The sequence below is a fragment of the Chanodichthys erythropterus genome, chromosome 11 (assembly GCF_024489055.1).
Source record: "Chanodichthys erythropterus isolate Z2021 chromosome 11, ASM2448905v1, whole genome shotgun sequence".
Taxonomy (NCBI): domain Eukaryota; kingdom Metazoa; phylum Chordata; class Actinopteri; order Cypriniformes; family Xenocyprididae; genus Chanodichthys; species Chanodichthys erythropterus.
Genome location: NC_090231.1, coordinates 56,059,650 through 56,081,823, shown reverse-complemented (window position 1 = coordinate 56,081,823; position 22,174 = coordinate 56,059,650). Strand labels below are relative to the sequence as shown.

The window sequence follows — 22,174 nt, the reverse complement described above, 5'->3', positions numbered from 1 at the left end:
TAAGTTTGGGAACTTTTTATTTATCAAAGAATCCTGCATAAATGTATCATGATTTCCACAAAAATTAAGCAGCACAACCGTTTTTTTAACATTCATAACAAGAAGAAGAAATGTTTCTTGAGCAGCAAATCAGCATATTAGAATGATTTCTGAAGGATCATGTGACATTGAAGACTGGAGTAATGATGCTGAAAATTCAGCTTTACCATCACAGGATAAAATTGCATTTTAAAAAATATTAAAAACTGTCCAATTATTATTATTATTATTATTATTATTTATTTTTTTGCCTTCCTATTTAAACTTCTTTAAAATTGCATAAACCAGCCTAAGATGGTTTACCGGTTTAGCTGGTCTTCCTACCTGACCAGGCTGGTTTAATTTTTTTTTTCTTTTTTCAGCAGAAAAATTTTACCCTGTGGTAAACATTGTCAGACGACACAACAGTCACTAAGGCGCTTTTCTTTAGTTTAACTGTTTGAACCTCTTTTTTTTTTTCTATTATCTTTGGAGAGGAAAAAAAAACAGGGTAAAATCCTTAAATTTTAATGTAAATAAATATACTTGCCATTTTTAAAAAGGTTACCAGCCAATGGACTAAACCTGCATGATAATGTAAAAAAACTGACATTGAGATATTTGTTTTTTTCTGCAATATATATATTGCGATATGAAACAATACAGCAATTTTCACCAGATGAATTAAGATGAGTTATATTTGAAAAGTTTTAATCAATTTTGAATGATCAGGGTGATTTTGTTTGGCAGTGCATCTGCACTGAAAATAAAAATATATTTTTTTAATTCTTTATTTTAGGGCTGAAGAATTTGAGGGAAAATGAAAAATGTACTATTGTAAATTTATAGTCTGAAAAGAAGAAAAAAAAAACTGATTAATACTATTATACAATAAAAGAAAGAAAAGGAATTTAATTAATCAATAAAGTAATTGTTCCGTATGCTATAAATTTACAATACTAATATCTTTATCTAAATTTTAAAATTAAACCATCAAGTTTTCTAATTTATTTGGCAGTTTATGCCGCATTAAATGCATGATACCTCAAAAAATTGTTATCGTGACATGGCTTAAAGGGATAGTTTACCCAAAAATGAAATTTATCCCATGATTTACTCACCCTCAAGCCAGCCTAGGTGTATATGACTATTTTCTTTCAGATTAATATGATCAGAGATACATTTAAAAATATCCTGGATCTTCCAAGCTTTATAATGATAGTGAATGTTTTTTTTTGGGGGGGGGGGGGTTTGAAACCCCAAAAAAATGCATCCATCCATTATAAAAATAATCCATACGGCTCCAGGGGTTAATAAAGGCCTCCTGAAGTGATGGGTTTTAGTTAGAAAAATATCCATATTTAAAACTCTATTAACTAAAATAACTAGCTTCTGGCAGACGACCGTATGCATACCGCGCTAGTCGACTTGCGCCACAAGAGTAACCCCTGACGCGGTATCGTAAGCTCGGACGCCTCTCGCGGTTCAAACAAATATGGCTATGCAACAAACTCTTATTTCCCAATTCCTCCAACATTTCTCTTTAATCATGACCGGTGTTTTGTTTTGCTCTATCCTCTGCACTTCCGTGTTCGTCATTACGTCAGGCGTCAGGTCAGAGGTCACACTTCCACTGCAAATCGATGCGTACGGCCGTCTGCCCAAAATTAGTTATTATAGTTAATGAAGTTATAAAAATGAATATTTTTCATACAAAAACCAATCGCTTCGCTTCAGAAGGCCTTTATTAACCCCTGGAGCCGTATGGATTATATTTATGATGGATTGATGCACTTTTTGGGCTTCAAAATCTCAACCCCCATTCACTACCATTATAAAGCTTGGAAGAGTCATGATATTTTTAAATATATCTCCATCTGAGATATATTTAAAATTTACACCATCTTAGGTGTATATATCTATACACCTAAGATGGCTTGAGAGTGAGTAAATCATGGGAAAATTTTCATTTTTTGGGTGAACTATCCTTTTAAATGTCATAGACGTTTTGCGAAGGCTTCGATTTAATTAAATAAATATATGTCCTGCCATTTAAGTTTGTTTTCGTTGCCATACCAGCATCTATGGCTCTCTTCATGGAAAGACTGATGCATTTTAAAAGAGTGAAGTGAGGCACTGTGTTCATTTACAAGCTGTTGTTTTTAGTGTCTCAGAGCGGTTTGATTCACAGTAAATGACCCAAGCCGCTCTGAGACGCTGAAAAACACCATATCACGAGCTGCACGTGTGTATATGATCACAGTGCTTTCACTCTTAAATAAAACAAAAAAACAACCAGAGAAAATTTACATTTCTGTCCTTCTCCGGATCCATCCTCCTGAGAGTATGGCTCTGCTTTGAAGTACAAGTACTGGGCTTCAGCTTTACTCTTGCCGTTCTCGTCGTACTCGCTGTCCGTGCCCGAGTCTTCTTCCGCCGTGTCCCACGTCTCCTTCTTCCCCTCGTGTGCTTTGGAGCGCCGGCTGCTGGTGATGCTGTGCGAGTCGAGGCCGTTAGCCAGTGGCAGCGGGCCGCTGTCTGCGTTACACAGCGTGTCGCTGCTGTGGCTGGAGCTCAGGATGTCACTGTCCACCGAGCTGGTGCTGCGGTCGTTATTGACGTCTGAGTCCGAGCGCTCCTCAGAGGGGAACTGGTTCTCCATGTCAGAGGCGACCCGTGTGCAGTTCTCCGTCTGTGAAGGCTGTGAGGCGGTGTCCGGCTCCTGTGCTGGTGACTCGATATGCTCGAAGTCGCTGTGTTCGGAGCTCTTCTGACTGTCACTGGTGCTGGAGGTTTGCTGCTGCTGCTGCTGTAAAGAAAGGTTCTTCAACTTCTCTGTGCTCTCTTCAAGAATGGCTTCCACTGACTTCCTGCTGCCCTTCGCCCCATCAAAAGAGTCCTCAGAGTCAGCGCTGGCTTTGGGGCAAATAGTTCTATTGGCCAAAGAACCTGGCGATTGCTCGGGCAGGGAGACAAACAGTCTGATTGTGTTCCCGTGGCGATCCAAGAGCTTCCACAAAACAGAGTCAGTGAACGCCACCTGATGATCTGTCGAGTCTGAGCTCTCCACGAAAACCTGAGGGAAAAACAAGAGCAGTTTATAGGAATAAGCAAAATTAAGACGTTTTGAAAGTGGCAATGAAGTAAAAAAAATCTTAGACAATTGTGAAAATTACTTAATGAGCTCATTGTTTCTGCCTTAATACATTGTTTAAATTAATAGATTGTTAGCCAACTGTGTGATTTGTATATGTGCATTTCTGAAATTACATAATTTGTCACCTCAAAGTCACCTCTGATAACAGATCACTCCAAATTGTAATGTTGACATGCATGTTCTGTAAAGCTGCTTTGAAGCTATACATATACTGTAAAAAGCGCTATACAAATAAATGTGATTTGAATTTAATTGAAGGATACAGAAAAGCAGAGGTGTATTTGTTCAATACTAAAGAAACGTATAATTTAGTATGTGTTCGCTCACAAAAGCACTGAAATATAGTTTTCCTCCCACCTCATATTTTCCATCACAAAAGCTCTGTAAGCAAATGCAAAGTTTCTCAGGAGAACACAAATGCAAAATGAGCGAATGCAAAAGTTTCAGCTTTGGGGTGGAAAAGCATAGAGTGAATAACACATGAGTGGAACTGCAATTCATCTTTTTTGTACACAGTGTTATTAACCAACCTCAGATAAACATTTGGTGGATTTTATTAACAATTCTTACACGGTGGTATGAGTAAACTATAAATATGATGTTAAGTTCACTAAGTATAGAGTACTTTCCATATAAAAGCTATTAAACTGGTAGTCTACTGAGAGTATATTTCATCAATATGTATTCTGATAAACTAAAAAGTCAGTTAGAAGTGCATAGATAACTTAACTGTATTAACAGTAGTGTGAAGTTGAACTATACTACAATAAGTTTACTTGTAGTATTAGTTGCAATAGAGAAGTAAACCAGTTTACTTACCAGTTTACACAGTTAAGTCTACTACTGGTACACTTAAACTTAGACTTAAAAGTATTATATTATGAACAAATAAGAGGGCCACTTTAGTCCAAAGAAGTATGAAATAGTACACTTATATTACTAGTACATTGATTTTAGCATATTTCTACATAAAGTATACTTGGAAAATACTTTTCTTTAGTTTACTTAATGTTCCACAATTAAAAATGTACTTTTTTTAGTGAGTGTATTTTGTGCTTCAAGTATCATGTGACCAGTTTAGCAACAATGCTTAACACCAAATTCTATTGGAATTAACTGGGAGAGATAGTGAAATTTCTCATACACCTTATTGGAGCAGCAATAACTGAATGACAAGGGCACACTTTATTTTACAGTGTAATTATACATTTAAGTACTGAGTAACATTAATGAACAACATGTACTTAAAATAAGAATAGGAGTAGGGTTTGGTTTAGGGTTAGTTGCATGTAATTGTGCATAGTTTACTGTTATTACTACTGTAAGTACATGTAACAAACACATGTAACAAGAACACTAAAAGGGTTCTACTTTGGTTAGGATGTAGACAGCGTGGCAGATCACTAAGTTTTGGAACAGAGCCAATAAAAAGTGAGTGTTATACTAGTGAACCTTGTTACTCCTGAAGAAACCCTCTGCTTTCAGAGTCTTGTTGGGCACGTAAAGAAGCCGAAGGTCATTATAGCAGCGCTCTAAGACGACACGCATCGTCTCCGCACAAAGTCCCGTGGCCTGAGAACACACAACCAGGTGACAGGAGGTTAAGATAGAAGCAGACATGTGTTTCAATAGTCTTTGGCACTTTCCACAAATAGAGAACAAATCTACGGAAGAGGATTAGGGCCAAGCAATAATAAAAAAATAAAACCATCTCGAGATTAAAGTTGTTAAATTTCGAGAAAAAAGTCAAAATAAAATGTTGAGAATAAACTCATTAAATTACGAGAAAAATGTCGAAATAAAATGTTGAGAATAAACTTGTTAAATTTCGAGAAAAAAGTCAAAATAAAATGCTGAGAATAAACTCATTAAATTATGAGAAAAATGTCATTAAATTTGAGAAAAAAGTTGAAATAAAATGTTGAGAATAAACTCATTAAATCACGAGAAAAAGTCATTAAATTACGAGAACAAATTCGTTAAATTACGAGAACAAATTCGTTAAATTATGAGAAAAAAGTCAAGATGAAATGTTGAGAATAAACTCATTAAATTATGACTTATGAGTCTTTTCTCATAATTTAACAAATTTGTTCTCGTAATTTAACGACTTTTTCCTCGTAATTTAAAGAGTTTATTCTCAACATTTTATTTTGACTTTTTTTCTCGAAATTTAACAACTTTAATCTCGAGATGGTTTTAATTTTTTATTATTGCTTGGCCCTAATCCTCTTCCGTACAAAACAGTGCTTGAAAGTCCTAAATTATATCTGGCATATGTTTTCTTATTCTACAAAGTATCAGTGAAAGTAGATGCTTTCCCTTCAGAGAATCTCCAGATATTAGTGTGAAGAATTCAGGGATTAGACAAATATTACATGTTTGCTAATCTGCTAACAAAATGTGGGTTAAAAGCACTCATTTCTGTGATTATTTTTAGGCAAATAAAATAATCAAAGTAAAATAAATAAATATAAAAAATAAAATAAACACTCGAAATGAACATGAAAATACAAATAAAATATATTTTTTAAAGAAACACAGATGCAAGTAAAAATAAAAAGGTAAAAGAACTGCAGATTTTGCCTAAATTACTCAGACTAAAGGCTGTTTTTTTGGCTTTGATAATTTAAAAAAAAATCTACAATGACTTGTAATATCAATTCAACAGATTGTTGTATGGTTATTTTAAGTGGGTACTTTTACATTATTACAATTTAATGTAAGATAACAGTTTATCTAGTATTTCTAATTGTTCTTTTTCTCAAAAACATTGCACTTGGGCTTTCTTTGCTTAAAAAATGGGCCACAAATGTTAACCCTATTAATGGAAAGTGCCCTTGATACGTTTTTGAGAAATGAGAATCTGTACCTGTGCAATGAGTTGCTTAAACTCTGTAATGGTCTGGTTGAGATATGCTCTGACGCTGACTGGAGCAGCAATTGACTCGCTCTTCAGATCCACCACATGGACCTTCACCATCACCTCTGCAATCAACACACAAACAATGTCAGCAGTTTACAGTGAGGAGGTTTTGAAAGGATAACCACAATGAGAATTCTAGAAGTCAGAGAACTGCAAAGTGACATGACAATAAAGACCTGGATTAATGTTCAGAAAAGTCAGCTCAGTAGTTACCTCCAGGTTTGTAGGGCTGGAAGGCTTGGTCAGGTCTGCGGATCTCCAGGAGCAGGTCAAACATGTATGAAGATTTGACCCCGCCGAGCAGCAAACCCATGGGCATGTCTTCCTCGCCTTCATACGAACGTTCCAGGTATTCATGAAACTCATCGTATTTGACCAATCGACAGCAGTCCAGTGGCACCACTCCCTCGAGATCCATCAGCTGATCACACAATGTGCATAGACAAACACAACAACACCAATCAGTGATGAATTCAGATAGACAAAGCTTGTTGCAGTGCTTCCCACAGGTTTGAAATATACTTGCGGTGGTCGCCGGGTGGAAAATCCTCCCATTACCCACGGCGAAAAAACGGTCAACTACATGTGACAAACAACAAATGATGTGCAACTTTTAACAATGTTTTTATTTATTGAAATACATTTTGATACAAATTATACTGTTTTGGAGGATATGAAGTACTTTTTTTTTTACATATTTACCACAAAATTCCTCAACTACACCATTAGCATGCATATGAAACATTACATTTTTATGGGGAAAAAGCTTTAATGAAGATCTTTAATGATGAAGTTGTTTCTGGATATTGATCTAGGTGTTAGGGACAGAATTCTGACATCTGCTGGTTAGAGAAAAATCGGTAGGAAATAGTTTTATAGAAAAAAAAAGTGTAATTACCATATACATCCTGCAGAGGCCCACAGAGATCCATTAATTTTTCTGGGTGTGGCTAACTGCTGTTATAAATGCACACACACACACACAAATACCTGGTCTTGTCTGTGAAATATTCACCGTGTCTCTGTGGGTCTCTGCAGTGGATTGTCAGTGGAAGTAAACAGATCTCGCGCACACAGAACAAGCAAATGTGAAATGCGTAGAGCGAGGGGAGATGTTCAACTTACTTGGGGGCCGTTCACATGTTGCATCTTTTGAGCTCAATTTCCTTATTTTAAATCTTGAAACTCCATCTTCATGGAGAACGCGGCACATGAATGCTTAGTAACCGCAGATGAGCGCTTTTGAAAAGTGGCGGTGAAAAGCCTCTAAATTGATCGCAGTTGGTTTCATTATCATCTCGGCCAGATAAAGCATAAGAGGATAAAAAAAAATAAAAAGCAAAAATGTGTCACCAAAAATACTTGGGCGGCCCGCCCAGGTAAAGACTATGGGCCTCATTCATGAAACTTTCGTAAATATACAAGCAAATTCATGTTTCATGAATGAGGCCTGATGTGTGGGAAGCACTGCGTGTTGATCTGTTTATAAAGGGGACGTCGGATGAAATTTTGATTTTATATTTGAAGGAAATGTCCCAGAAAGAGAGGGCAAAAACTTGCTTGTGTGTGCCAAACACTTTTCGTCGGAGTGTATTTACAAACCTGGGCCAATACGAAGCTGGACTCACATCCAAGCTGTATTTAAAGGATGGAGCTGTGCCATCAATTCATCACACAGATGCAAGTAGGGTTATCAAAAGTACCATTTATTTTTAAAAAATGTGACGATACCATCATTTCCCCCTAGCATTTTGAGTGCTGTCTTAACCACCTCTCAATGGCCATTGTATTCACACGCTTTTAAAACATTTGTCATCCTAAAAACAACAAACAGCTCATTCTACTCACTAAAACAGTAAGTTAAGACAAATAAAATGAGAAAATATTATTTTTTATGTGAATTTTTACATTTATTTATTGTGATTTTAGCACAAAATCACAAATGGCTCTGGCCTGAGGGGGCAGATACCAGGAATTGCTTCAAATAAAGTGAAACTGCTGTATATCCTGCTTAAACACATTCAAAGAGATTGAAAGCAAGGAGTTGTTTGGAACTATTGAGAGCTCCACGGACCACATGACGGTGAGATCAAAGCATGTCGCATCTCTGATTTTCAACGGCTCTGGCACTCCTCACGGAAGAGAGGGTTGGGGTGAACAGTAGCTTATAATCATTTAAAGAGACATGCACCGAAACAGGTCGCTGAGAACAGAACTGTCTTTGACAAGCAAAGTAAAAAAGGGTGTTGTTTTACATGACTATTGAGGAATTTTAAACAAATTATGTTACAGACATTTCATGAAGACCCTAAAGAATCATACCAACTGGTATGGGCATCTGATGTCCCTTTTAAGGTTCTTCCATGTTAACCTTAGACAATCTGATGCACAGGTGAAATTTAGACACTACTTGCCTTATAAGCCATTTCTGTTGCTTCTCTGAGAGTTTTGTCCTTGTGAACCTCCAGCTTATTCTCCATCATCATCAACTTCACTGGATGCATGCAGAATAGCTTGATCTAATGGAAGAGGACAGAATAATCAGGCTCGGTTCCAAACACTGACTCTCTGGATACTCAGGCAGCATCCAAAACATCAAGGAACCTCACTAAAGCACATCACATAAAAAAAAAAAAAAAATGTGTCATGTGAAAGTGGTCTAGTTTGTTTATAGACTATGTTTAGCTTTTTAATTCTGCCGAGGTTTTGTTTATGTCAATGGAAACATGATTGGGTTTTTGTTGATGGAACCAGGATGAGTACTACCCTCATCCATCCATCCATCCATCCATCCATCCATCCATCCATCCATCCATCCATCCATCCATCCGGTTAAAAACTCATTTCTTAACCTGGCCAAGAAAGCAGATAAAATAACATAAACATACAAATACACATAAAAAACAAAACAAAAAAAACCCACAATCAAGGATCACAATTTACCAAAGGATAAAACACATACACCAAAAGCTGTTTATACTGAAAGCAACTTGTACTGACGTATCTTAAAATGTTTTGTTTTGTCTCAAGATTCACACCAGTCAGTGATGTTTTTGTTTTGTTTTTTCAAGGGTATGTTTAGAAAAACTACTTAAATACCCTAATTGAACTAAGACCTAGTCCAAGCTGTCTGTGAAACCAGGCAATAATCTGTTAAAAGCATAGTCAGCTTTAAAATGTTTTGTAAATTATTCCAAGCAAAAGAAGCATATTTAAAGCTTTTTTTTCCTAGCTCCGTTCTAACCCAAGGAACTTTAAGATATAACCAATCATTTGAACAAAGATTGTAGCAGACATGTGCATTAGAAAAGCGGAGAGACAAGATGGAGTTAGACCACAAATAGACTTATTTAAAACAATCGCAGTTAAAACTTCTTTGAGTATACAAAGATGGAAACTTATCATATAAAGTGTAATGATGTGCTATAACCAGTAATAAAACGTAAAGCGTTATGAAAAATGGCATCAAGTTTCTTTAAATCATGTACTGGGGCATTCATATAAAATAGTCTTTACCACTATAATACAATAGTGCTAAAAAGGTTGCAGATAACAAATAGTTCCTTGCACTAAAAGAAAATAAAGATCTGTTTCTGAAATACAAACCTTTAAGCTTAAGTTTAGAAAGTAGTTTATCAATATGTGGCTTAAAAGTTAATTTGACTATCAAATAAAATATCCAGGTACTTATAACTCTCAAAACATTTTATTTTTGTTCCCTGGGAAAATATAATATCAGGAAGATAATTTTGTAGAGCTTTGGAATTTTAAAGAGTAATTAATTTAGTTTTATCTGTATTTAAAACCAGTTTAAGTTGACATAGACAAACCTGGTTTCACCAAAACTGTATGTGTACAAATTTGTTTGTAGCAATGAAATCTGGAATTGCCTAATATATGTAATGCTGCCTTAGGGTGAGTTCACACTTGGCAGGTTTGGTTTGATAAAAAATAAATTTGTGCGATTGCTCTGTTAGTGTGGTTCATTTGAATAAATGTGAACGCTGCCATCCAAACCCTGGTGCACACCAAACAAGAGGACCAAAGACATCTAAAACCAAAAACAGGACGTGATATATATGTCCTAAAAGCCATTTTTATTTTTATTTTGCATCTTTAGGTTTGGTGTTAAAAATGACATTGTGAATGCTTAGCAAACCAGGACTAAATGTGTAATTTTCTTTTTTTGGTTGGGACCAAATGAAACCAAAAGATACCAGTGTGAACACACCCTTAATTAAACTCTTCAGATACCGAATTTTGGCCAATTTCTGTTGTGCACTGCTGGAACAGCGTTTGCATTTTCGAGTGCCTACGGTGCCTAAAATTCTGTCTAGGTAGGCAGTTCATTAGGGTTTGGAACAGAGCCTCCAAGTCTCCATGGCATGCAGTTACAAAACTGAGCACTGTTTGTGCTGTGCAGGGGCTTTACCTTGCATGTGTTGCGCTCGATCTCTCTTTGCCTCTTCTCCTGCTCCTCAGACTCTTTCTCTCGTTGCACCAGTCTCTTTATGTGCTCTGGGAAGTCTTCCACTTCCAGGAATTCTGCAAACACACACACAGAGAACACTGAATTCCAGAATCTCAGAAAGGGAGCAAGATCATTGATAATTTCTTATATATATATATATATATATATATATAGAGAGAGAGAGAGAGAGAGAGAGAGAGAGAGAGAAATATCCATGTCAATTCTCTTACTTGAATTTCTGGAGGGGTCTTTTAGTCTGTACATGAGCATGTATGCATTTGTAGAGCTGTTGGGGCATAAATGCAGAAGACATGATTTAAAAAAAAATAAAAATAATAATAATAATAATAATTGGTAAAACTTTATTTTAGGATCCAGTTCTCACTTTTAACTAATTAGCTTGCATATTACTAGTATATTGGTTGTTTATTAGTACTTTTAAAGCACATATTAATGCCTTATTCTGCATTACCTTATTTTACATCCTTTAATCCTACCCAATCCCTAAATTTAAACACTACAAAAAATTATTTTAGTAACTATTAAAAAGTAAATTAGGAGTTAATTGAGAGAGAAGTTGTAAATAATAGCAAATACATGTTCCCTACACTGAAGTGTTACCAAATACTTTATAATGTGTTTTACAAAAGGTCTTCTTTGGCATCTCAGAGATCACAAATGTAGGACTAGGAGGATTCACACACCTGGCAAAGGCACTGGAGTAATAGCCTCTGCTCCCTGAGGATCCGCCATATGTCTTCCGGATGTCATCCTGCGTGATCTGGAACAAACACATGATGGCAAGAACACAAATTACAACCCTCCATACATATACATATACATATATATATATATATATATATATATATATATATATATACATACATATACATATATATACACATATAGACAAAAACAAATATAGACAATTTAGCGTTATACTAATTCAAACATCTAAGTTCTCACTTAAGAGAATTGAATTTGACTAAATGTAAAATTTTAAGGCAGCATGAACACTTCTTAAAGCTGATATTTTGCACTGATAACAAATGAAGCTGCATTATAGCTCAAGCTGCGAGGTTCCTCTGCATAAAGAAGCAGATATGCGTATGTACAGCTGGCTAATGACAGGTCTGTAATCTGGTTCTGTATACAAGGTGTTTGAACTGGTTTTGAGGATGGCACACTTGGCATTGTTTGAGACAAGAGCATTATATGTTTGCTGAGAGTGACGAAAGGCTGTAAAGGAATGGTCGTGCAGAAAATCCTGATATGGAGATGGTTTGGGCATGTTTTATGCAAATTACTAACCTTGCTTAATTAGAACACACCAAATGCATTAATATTAGAACGAAGTTACAAACAAATTCATGTGTGTATGCATGTATTGTGAATTAGGCAAAAGTTCTGTGAGAAGTTCTCCTGTGCGTATAAATACCAATAATCCACAATATTATAAGTGAATGAGACCCTATGATTTCATTTTTGGCTGAACTTTTTCCTTTCTCCTTTTGATATTCAACAGTGCTTTGATCTGCCTGCATTGACACTATTCTTTTAGATCTGCTGTGCAGCCAAAATTATATACCAGTTATCACTGCAAAGCTGCTTTGACACAGTTTGCATTGTAAAAAGCGCTATATAAATAAAGGTGACTTGACTTTTAGAGTGATGCTAGCCTGCTGACCTTACTGACGTGCTGGTCATTGAAGCTGTACCACTGGCTGTCACTGAAGGACTTGATGCAGGCATAATAGTGCCCGCCTGCAGCACTCCCAGAATGCACCATGACCGAGAAGAGTTCAAAGGTCAAAGAGCTCTGTAAAGGAGGCAGAAGAGGAATGTTTATCTTTCAGCTTCCGACTTCAGCACAGCACTTGAGCATTTGGGTTCAGAGAGGACGTGACGTAACCTTTGGTTTGAGCACCCGCTCTGCGCTGCTAGTGTTATCCAGACAGATGCCCTCGTCCACTGCATCATCCGTGGAGAAATCATTGCTCATCTGGTCACTGTGGCAGCTTCCTTCATTCTCCGCCCCACTGTCAGTGCAGCTCTCTGTCTGAGGTGATTTCTGCAGACAAAATGTTTGATTAATGCATTCAAATTATGGTTTTAAACTGTTCAAAACTACATACTTTCAAAATCAACGAGTGTAAAGAAGCCATGAATAATTAGGCTACCGGACACGTGCATCAGGGGACATTTACACAGGAAGTGTTCTTGTGTTACGGGCAGAGTGCAAAATAATGGAACAATGCAGAAACAAGTTTTTAAAGTATTTGATCTATTTGGTCTTAAAAATGCAATGCTCACAGTGTAAGATGCAGAGACGAGGCAAGCAGTCAAGTAATTAAGATTTATAATATAGTATGTGTCACCCTAATGCGAGTATACTGTGTGTGTACATATAAAGTTGAAATGTGAAATGTGAAGAGGGCAGGAGGGATCAGTTCAGTTTTCTTTAACCAGAGGAAAGACAGCACAAAACTGCGTCTCACCTCGTCCTCAACGTCGATGAAAGGGCTCATGTCCAGCTCCTCGGGGAAGGTCATGCGGTCATTGAGTTTAATGCGGTGCATAGTGGTGTAATCAAAGTCAAAGCGTTTCAGCTGCAGAGTCAGCAGGTATGGGAAATGGAGGAATCTCAGGCCCTGGAGAGAAAAAAAAAAAACACTGCATAAGAAATGTAGAGGACTACAAAATGTGGTAGAGGACTAGACAATCATTGTCTCTGATCTGACTCACCTTGCGGGCGTCACATTTCTTTTTGCAGCGCTCACAGAAGTACTGGTTGGGCCCGTCGAGAGTCTCAGGCTGAATGAAGGCCTGCAGGGCTTCTTCCTGATCAACATAAAATCAGTGGACAATGAGGACAAACATGCTCCTCTTTCATTTGGATATTGCATTTGACATTCAGCATCAGTGTTATCATTAACAAACCATTAAAAATAGTTTTATAATAAAAAAAAAAGAAACAAATAATCAAAAGCTCATATCTAAACTAGAACTAAAACTCAAAAGGTAAACTGAAGCTAATTTGAAATATAAATGCCTTGAAAGTATATAAATAACACAGTTTAAAGGGGACCTGTTATGCTCTTTTACAAAGTCCTGATTTTGTTTTTGGAGTCTACTAAAATAGGTTTTCATGCTTGATTTTTCAAAAAACACATTTTACACATATTTGACATTGTTGCAACTCCTCTCTTCCCAATCTGACAGTAAAGCTCTGTTCTGTTCCCATCACTATGAAGTATCAAATAGCAATGGTCATATTTCCATTTCAAAGTATATTAAAAAAAATCACGAACTAGCATTTGTAAAAATACTGCCATTATGTCTTGTTGGCACATAAAACAATTACACTTGAAAAACTGCTAATGGCATAATACTGCATCTGCTAGTATACAGCTACAAAAAAAATGGTCATAATGATGGCCGGACGCACCACGCTGCCAAAAACCTGGCTAGCCCCGAAGGGCCTGATGACCAGAGGGATGTCCAAGTACGTGTCAATCCTCCAGCTCTCATAGCCACACTCCAAACAGCGCACATAGTCCTTCAGTTTGCCCTGGTAAAGCTGGTTGATCAGGTCAGCCTGGGAAAAACAAAAGACAGTACATCAAAACACTTTGCATGCACAAAAAAAAGTTCAATAAACACAGGCAATCTCTCACCACGAGTTACAACCCATAGAAATATCTTTGTATTCTTTCATGCTAGAGATGTACAAATGAGGGTACTTTCAATCTCTCATCTATGTAGGCCTCCTGACCCTCATGTAAGCGTAAAAAGTGAAGTATACTTTAGGCTTAACGCAAGAGCAGTTGGCTGTCGTCTGTAGCCTTTGCGGTGTGTTAAAACAACTTTTTGGTCGAGACACAGGCAATGCGAGACAACAACACGGTTGGTTATTGTCACCGCTAGTTCTTTGATGTTGGGTCGGTGTGTCGCTTTTGGAACCTACTACAAATACAGAGCAATACCAAGTAAATGGTTGAAACATGTTTTCACCTGAAAAATTATTTTTTTCAACTTACTGGCACAAATACTGAAGACTTTTGAAGTCTTTCTTCCATTACAAAGTCTTGCAGCATTAGAAGAGCTTAGAAGAGAACAATTATCTGAGTGTAGAAACCTCTGTAGAACACCTGAATTTAAGGCATGCCATGACCCAACCCATCTCGAATGGATAAAACAAACAAAAAAAAATTAAGCTTGGACACTCCCTAAAATGCTTTTTATTTTACTCAACATTGGGTCTTTTGTCCTGGCCCTGATGTAGGGATCTCATTAGCCGAGTTTCCACCTTAGTCCAAAGCGGGCCAGCTCGGGCTTGAGGGAGTGGTTACAAACAAAGGTGGAGTTTATTAGAGTCTGGAGACAGCAGCGGGTTGTCTTTGTCCTCTTTAGTCCGGATAACATGGCGTCCCAGTTTTCCAAAAAGAACTTCAAATTTTGATTCGTCTGACCACAGAACAGTTTTCCACTTTGCCACAGTCCATTTTAAATGAGCCTTGGCCCAGAGAAAACACCTGCGCTTCTGGATCATGTTTAGATACGGCTTCTTTTTTGACCTATAGAGTTTTAGCCGGCAACGCCGAATGACACGGTGGATTGTGTTCACGACAATGTTTTCTGGAAGTATTCCTGAGCCCATGTTGTGATTTCCATTACAGTAGCATTCCTGTATGTGATGCCCGAAGATCACGGGCATCCAGTATGGTTTTCCGGCATTGACCCTTACGCACAGAGATTGTTCCAGATTCTCTGAATCTTTGGATGATATTATGCACTGTAGATGATGATAACTTCAAACTCTTTGCAGTTTTTCTCTGAGAAACTCCTTTCTGATATTGCTCCACTATATTTCGCCGCAGCATTGGGGGAATTGGTGATCCTCTGCCCATCTTTACTTCTGAGAGACACTGCCACTCTGAGAGGCTCTTTTTATACCCAATCATGTTGCCAATTGACCTAATAAGTTGCAAATTGGTCCTCCAGCTGTTCCTTATATGTACATTTAACTTTTCCGGCCTTTATTGCTACCTGTCCCAACTTTTTTGGAATGTGTAGCTCTCATGAAATCCAAAATGAGCCAATATTTGGCATGACATTTCAAAATGTCTGACTTTCAACATTTGATATGATATCTATATTCTATTGTGAATAAAATATAAGTTTATGAGATTTGTAAATTATTGCATTCCTTTTTTATTCAAAATTTGTACAGTGTCCCAACTTTTTTGAAATTGGATTTGAATTGGATTTGACTACAAATCAACAGAAACAAACATGACTGAATAAGTGCGTGTCCTCTTTCTTTTGTGAAATAACAGTAAATACCACTTTATTTCTGTGACTAATGTGCAATCTTGACAAATTAATTTATTATGATCACTGTTATTTATTATTGTAAAACATGGATGCCTGGGTGCCAACAAACAGCCGCTTTTATCATGTTCGTTTTGCGTTCTCGCTAGTTTCCAGTGATTTCTTTCCGATTAGTTTTCTGACAAAACTTTCATTATTGGTGAAATGATGAGTTTGTGTGACGTTGTTCCAGAGAGGCGTGTTACGGCGGGTTTTAGTGAAGCCGCAGCGCTTCTGGTCCGATGGTGCAAACGTAATGTGGTTTTAGGCTCAGCTATTGGTTGTGAATTAGCATCATGTGACGAAGGGGCGGGGCTTGCATCACATACCTGCTCGGTCTGTTTCCACTTCTGCTCTAGTGCATCAAACATGACTCTGCAAAGCTCCTGGACGTCATGCTGCTGCCAGGCTGAAAAAAACACACAAGGTAAAGAGTTTCAGAGTAATCAAGACTCCTTCTGCTATCTGATAACAGGAGTGCTAATGTGGGTAAAGGTTCCCAAAGGGATGTTAAGCGACGCCTCGTACCCTCACTGCTGTCCCAACCAAAGCTGCGGGTCACGTCTGTGGTCTCGATGGCACGCTTCTTACTTGTCTGCAGGAGAACGAACAGCCTCTGGAGCTGGTATGGGATACTGGTGACCGGATCCTCCTCAGAATCCTCAAACTCCCAACTTGTGCATTGAAAACAGAGTTAGATTTGTAAAACGGAAAATATGGAGGCAGAACACAAAAAAAAAAAAAAAGAGCAAAAAAAATCCAATGTTTATATATTAAAAAAAAAAAAAATTATTAAAAAAAAGCTACAAGCTAGTAAAAGTGCTTAAATATTGAATACACTCAAAATATCTGCAATGATTTTGTACACAAAATAAAATTAGGCAACATGGTGAATTGTCATTTTAATGCACTTTTTATATGGCCAGAATGATTCTTAAAATCAGTGTCATTAGATCAGTTTAATGATCCCTCTTTATTCTGAGCATGAGAGCATTAAGACCAGTGTTGGGCGCAAACGCACTACAAGTAACGCGAGTTATGTAATCAGATTACTTTTTTTCAAGTAACTAGGTTACTACTTCTGCTTCCTATTCTTCTGTATTCCAGAATGGCAGCACAGCTGAAAGGTTTGTTTGTTTAAACTGCGCCCTCTACTGTACAGGTGTGAATTTGCATTTCCTTCAGCCTGAGGCTTATTCATTTCACTTTTGGTGTGAAGGGGCCTTCACATTTGCCAAAAATATTTTTTTGTTGTTATAAAAACAAACACACTAACAGGCCAGCCCAGATGAGAAAAAGTAACAAAAAACTAATGTAATGCAATCTAAGTAACACAGTTACTTTTTTAGGGAGTAACAGAATACTGTAATTAGGGCTGTCGATTGTTCATTTAATTAATTACGGCAAAAAAATAACATGTTATTTTAAATTATTAACGCATTTAAAGCACTTGCCCTGCCCCAGATCTATGTAGGTCATCTTACATTTCATTCAGTTGACTGATGACGAATATGATGCAGAGCAACAACTCACTGCAGGATAGAGCCTATAGAACATAGTTAGAACGTCTCTAAAATTCAAGACAGGAGGCAAAATTGCCCCATTTGAGTTTTTGTCTCATATTTACATCATGATATAGATAAGCTATAATCACACAAGTTCTGTTTTCTGTCCAGAATAGTGCGAGTGCAAATGCGATAGTGATTTTAATAAAGTTCAATAAATAAAAAGTTCATTTTGTGTTATTTTATACAAAATATTGTCTGTTTTGCTCAGTTTTGCCAAAGGAAATATAAAGACAAAAAGCAACACACAGTGGTGTTTAATTTCTGAATCCACGTTTTGAACGATACGGATGAACCAATGATTCAATGGACCATTCATAAAGAGAACAATTTTCTTCACTCCTGAATGAATCAGTCGTTTGAACGAATCTAATGAATGCATGAATGAATAAATGACTCAATGACTCTCTCATTAAGACATTTAATTTTTTGCACCAGTGGCACTTCATGTTGTCGCACTGCTTCAATCTAGTTCATATAAACTAGTTATCCCACTAAACCTGACACAGTCTACTTACTTGTAGAGTGCATTCCTGAACTCAGGGGTCATGAACAGGGTCTGCAGGAGGCTGTTCAGGTAACAGGTCATTGCTTGGTTGACCAAACCAACATAACCTTAAAAGCAGAGGACATGAGACAAATTAATCTGTGTGGCAAAGTTGTGGCCATGATGCTCTTCACAATAATGCATGTTAAAGCAGTGCTACCTGTCTCTGATTTGTTGAGTATGGAGGAGTACGAGTAACTGGGGCTGCTGTAGTCACTGCTGCAGCCTACAGTACCGTCCCGTGGTAAGGGTCCAATGAAGCGATCCTGAGAGCTGTCATCAAGACCACTGCTGTCCGCTGTGCCAGATTCATCCTGTAAGAGGGTCGGCCAAGAATAAAGCTAAACATGCACAGCTCACCAAAATTCTTTTTCTTATGATAGTGCATCCATATTATGTGGTGTTCCTTATTTCTACAGGAAAGTTCAACCAAAACTGGATTCCACAACAAACAGTGGGAATGGAAAGATGTGAAACCAAGTTCAAGGCCAGGGTTAATATGAATGTGATATAATGGGTTTTTTTCCTCACTTAAAATGCTTATTTTGCAGGGCTGGGACAATAAATCAATGCATCGCCATTCTCCATACGATTCTGGAACGATTTTGAGATTTAGTATGCACACGACTCTCTCTCCAATCGATTCTGAGCTTAGTTTTTAACAGCAGATGGCGCTGTGTGGTTTAGAAAAAGCTGTACTCTCCTTGCTTCCAATTTCTTATACACACCACTTGAATCTTCCATAAAATAATCTTCCATAAAGTTCTAAAAGGTTGTAGCGAATTACAATGGTGTTCGCAATTCCGCGTCATAAAAGCATTCTGAGGTTTAAGTACATTTAACCACCTATGTGGACACATTTTAAACACAGCCGAATGCACAAGTGCTCTTCTTCATGAGCATTTGAGTGTGTGGTTAAAAACTAACCTACAGCACCATTTGAAGTTCAGAATCAATTGGGAGAGAGAATGGTAATGCATACCGAAAATCTCAGAATCGATCCACTAATCGCAATGCTTCGATTTCTTGTCCCAGGGAATGGCTCACAGTTTGTTTGGTGTGCAACCCAGAATCTATGCATTCACCACGGAGGACTTCTTCTTTAGGATTACCTTTTTGGATTATACATTTTTTTTTTCCTTTTTTCCAACTTTTTCTGAGTTTGCGACTGAAATGACTTTGAACTTAATTTTTGTGCAAAGTCAATCTGATTGATCATCAGTTCCTTATATTCATTACACCCACATTATCCTTATTTTCATATTATCATTTTGTGTTTCTGTGTTTACATTTAATGGACTGAGTTGATATTGAAAGACTCTTTGGACCTGGTTTTGGGGATTGTGGGGCATTATTGCTTTCTGGTGTTGTATTTTGCATTTACTTTTTTTGTATATATTTTGAACTGATGTTTGGCAATTATACTTGGATGTGGTTACCCCTTATTTTTTGTGTTTCGAGTGATACATAAAATGGCGCCCAAACAGGGACCTTCAACAATAGATAAAACGAAAGAAAAAATGAAAAATTGACAGATAGAAAGATCGATCAGTAGACAGATTGATATGCTAATATTGAGACTCACTGAAGCGATCTGAGGCTGCTCCCCGTCCTTGTCTGTAAGCTGCAAGAAATTCTTCTTCCCCGCCTCAAAACCGGACAACACCAGGGACATCTCACTGGCCTGGTCCAGAGGAGCCTTAGGGTGAGATAAGTGTGAATGAAGAGTGAGAGGTAGTGAAAAACAAGAGCAGGACAACGAGATGCTGTCTGGAACACAATGCAAAGATCAAGTATTAACATGCTGCAAAATGCCTCAAAAGAGAAATTAATCGATCTGGCAAATTGCAGGTAACCCACATCTCGTCAGAGGATTCAGTTAGTATGTAAGAAAAAGCTGTGCTGCCTGAGGGACATGACGTACTAGCAATTTACCCACAGGTCTGGACGTACTAATGTTTCACTGGTACGTCCTGTAGAAACAGGTCTTAATCCACTGACCTACTCAGAGAGTTACCTGCAGCCACAGGCTCAGCGCTGGGATTAGCACACAGTTAGATGGAGAACAGAGCAGAGTATATGACACAGCTCCATCTAATCATATCAGTAATGTAGCAGTGTGGGAAAAACATGCCACTGACACTGTATAACTTCAGTTATGCATTGTGTTTGTAATTAAAGTCACCACGAAAGCAAAGTTTACAATTCTCATTTTGTATTCTCAATAAGGGCTGCTCAACGGCCCGGGGGCAGCGAGAAAGACTCTCAGGCCAGTTAACAGAAGTGTTTTCCCTGATCGGGCCAGTGCTGCATCTTCATGGAAGTTGATAATTTGCGCTTTTATAAGCCTTGCCAATTTAAATATTCAAGCACACACAGACGTGAAAGTTTCCAAGCTGTGTGACAGCCCAAGTTTCACATTCAAAACACATGCCCAGAACACCGCGTCTCGCAGCGCACAAATACTCTTTCATGTCTTCCTGAGCTTGCATGGACATATTCACACAAAATGATGTCAAATTTCCCATCTTGTCGAATTGTAAACACAGTTTATTATGTCTAAAGTAAATGTAAATGAGAGATAAGATGCATGTGCAACAGTATATTGGATCCGTGCATTAGCTCTTAAAGTGACAGCAGCCTAATATTCCTGCTGCTGAGTGTTTTATGTTAAATCAAACAAAGGACAGAAAAAAAATAGCTAAAGCTTAATAAGGGTTAATCTATATTAATACAGTGAAGACTATGCAGTGATATTTTATATTTGATTACTATTTCTGTACCTAAAAATCTAGTTTAGACCTACATGAAAAACAAATTTCATTTGTATATGTTTGTTCTGTTGTATTTGGTTGTACTATTAGGGTTTATGCGAATGTAAAATTTATATGAGTTAGGCTATAAGTTGTTGGTGTTATAACCTTATTTATTAGGGTTACATGGATCAAAAACAACTAAAACAATACAACTGAAAGCAGGCTTCTATCAGCAGATCCCTAATATATCCACTGATAGATGCCTGCTCCCAAATGCTCCCGTGTGTATCTGTGTAAGCGCTTGGTGAGGAGTGTCAAAGATGTCTATTTACAAAATGTTTTTGAAGTGTTGATCATTGTAGCTAATCACAGACATATCTGAAGAGCGTGTGAACACAATGGCCAATCAGAGGTGTTCAAGAATCTGCTCAGCAGCACTCAAAATGCTAGGGGGAAATGCTTGTATGTCATATTTTTAAAATTTCAGTACCGACTTGGTACCGAAGTCGTTACTTTTGACAACCCTACAATGCACACATGTAAATATGTGCATTCACATTATATGGCTGCATTAATTACTGTATTAAATATAAAACATTATATGATGCAATGTTTTTTTATTTATTTAAGGGTGAAAAGTTACATGTTTTGGTAAGAGTTTTGTGTGTTTTTGGGGAAGACTCACCATGTCGCCAGCGTTGGCCCACACCAGGCAGAAAGTGCCGTTCACATATCCAGCCTTGTGAGCCACATCCTCGTAGAATTTGTTGACGGTGGTGGAGGCGGGCAGGTTGATCGTCAGCCTCTCACTGATGGTCTTGGCATTGGTGGTGTCCTGCACTATACACAGCACTCTCGGCTCCTCCGCTGCACTTTCAATCTGTAAATGCACACATATTTTGACTGTTAAGTTTACTTAAACCAAGCACACACATCAGTTTGAGCTTCACTCCAGTGCTGAGAACATGACAGGAAAATGCACTAGATGAGCAAAAGCTCAAGAGTTTTCTTGTACCGAGCAATATCATCAGAGATCTGACCAATCACAGAGTTACGTAAAACGTCCTGGAGGACACGGTTTCATGTGGTAAGCCAGGAAGTATGTAAACAAGCAGAAGTATGCCAAATACTTCAACACTGAACTCATAATACAAAGCTACTTAGGTTAGAAATTAAATACAGCAATCCACCATGAAACAAACAAGATTATGATCATGCCTGTGAGTTAGAGTAAACAATAGGCATTCATATTATTAAACATAATGACACCAGTGGGTTAAATGTAAGTGTAAAAACAGCTCAGAGAAGTGAAGTTATGGCTTAAGTGTACTGTGTTTGAGGCCACAGCATGCAGTCAAGGC

The 22,174-nt window shown here is 37.5% G+C and overlaps 1 protein-coding gene across 3 annotated transcripts in view; it reads right to left on the bottom strand.

Moving 5' to 3' along the window:
• The window catches only part of usp47 (ubiquitin specific peptidase 47), a 46,695-nt gene that overhangs the window by 9,696 nt on the left and 14,825 nt on the right, over positions 1 to 22,174 (bottom strand). For 2 of the 3 annotated variants that reach the window (XM_067400121.1, XM_067400123.1), the window contains 20 exons: positions 21,499 to 21,693; positions 19,643 to 19,756; positions 18,218 to 18,371; positions 18,029 to 18,125; positions 16,474 to 16,619; positions 16,275 to 16,354; positions 14,021 to 14,170; positions 13,318 to 13,413; positions 13,071 to 13,223; positions 12,485 to 12,643; positions 12,260 to 12,391; positions 11,277 to 11,353; positions 10,803 to 10,858; positions 10,534 to 10,646; positions 8,516 to 8,620; positions 6,624 to 6,680; positions 6,315 to 6,522; positions 6,048 to 6,163; positions 4,628 to 4,747; positions 2,329 to 3,094 (listed from right to left, as the gene is read on the bottom strand). In XM_067400121.1, the coding sequence (XP_067256222.1) occupies positions 2,329 to 3,094; positions 4,628 to 4,747; positions 6,048 to 6,163; positions 6,315 to 6,522; positions 6,624 to 6,680; positions 8,516 to 8,620; positions 10,534 to 10,646; positions 10,803 to 10,858; positions 11,277 to 11,353; positions 12,260 to 12,391; positions 12,485 to 12,643; positions 13,071 to 13,223; positions 13,318 to 13,413; positions 14,021 to 14,170; positions 16,275 to 16,354; positions 16,474 to 16,619; positions 18,029 to 18,125; positions 18,218 to 18,371; positions 19,643 to 19,756; positions 21,499 to 21,693 (3,094 nt within the window). The remainder of the gene's footprint in view (positions 1 to 2,328; positions 3,095 to 4,627; positions 4,748 to 6,047; positions 6,164 to 6,314; positions 6,523 to 6,623; positions 6,681 to 8,515; positions 8,621 to 10,533; positions 10,647 to 10,802; positions 10,859 to 11,276; positions 11,354 to 12,259; positions 12,392 to 12,484; positions 12,644 to 13,070; positions 13,224 to 13,317; positions 13,414 to 14,020; positions 14,171 to 16,274; positions 16,355 to 16,473; positions 16,620 to 18,028; positions 18,126 to 18,217; positions 18,372 to 19,642; positions 19,757 to 21,498; positions 21,694 to 22,174) is intronic. The other variant, XM_067400122.1, reaches the window with a different exon arrangement.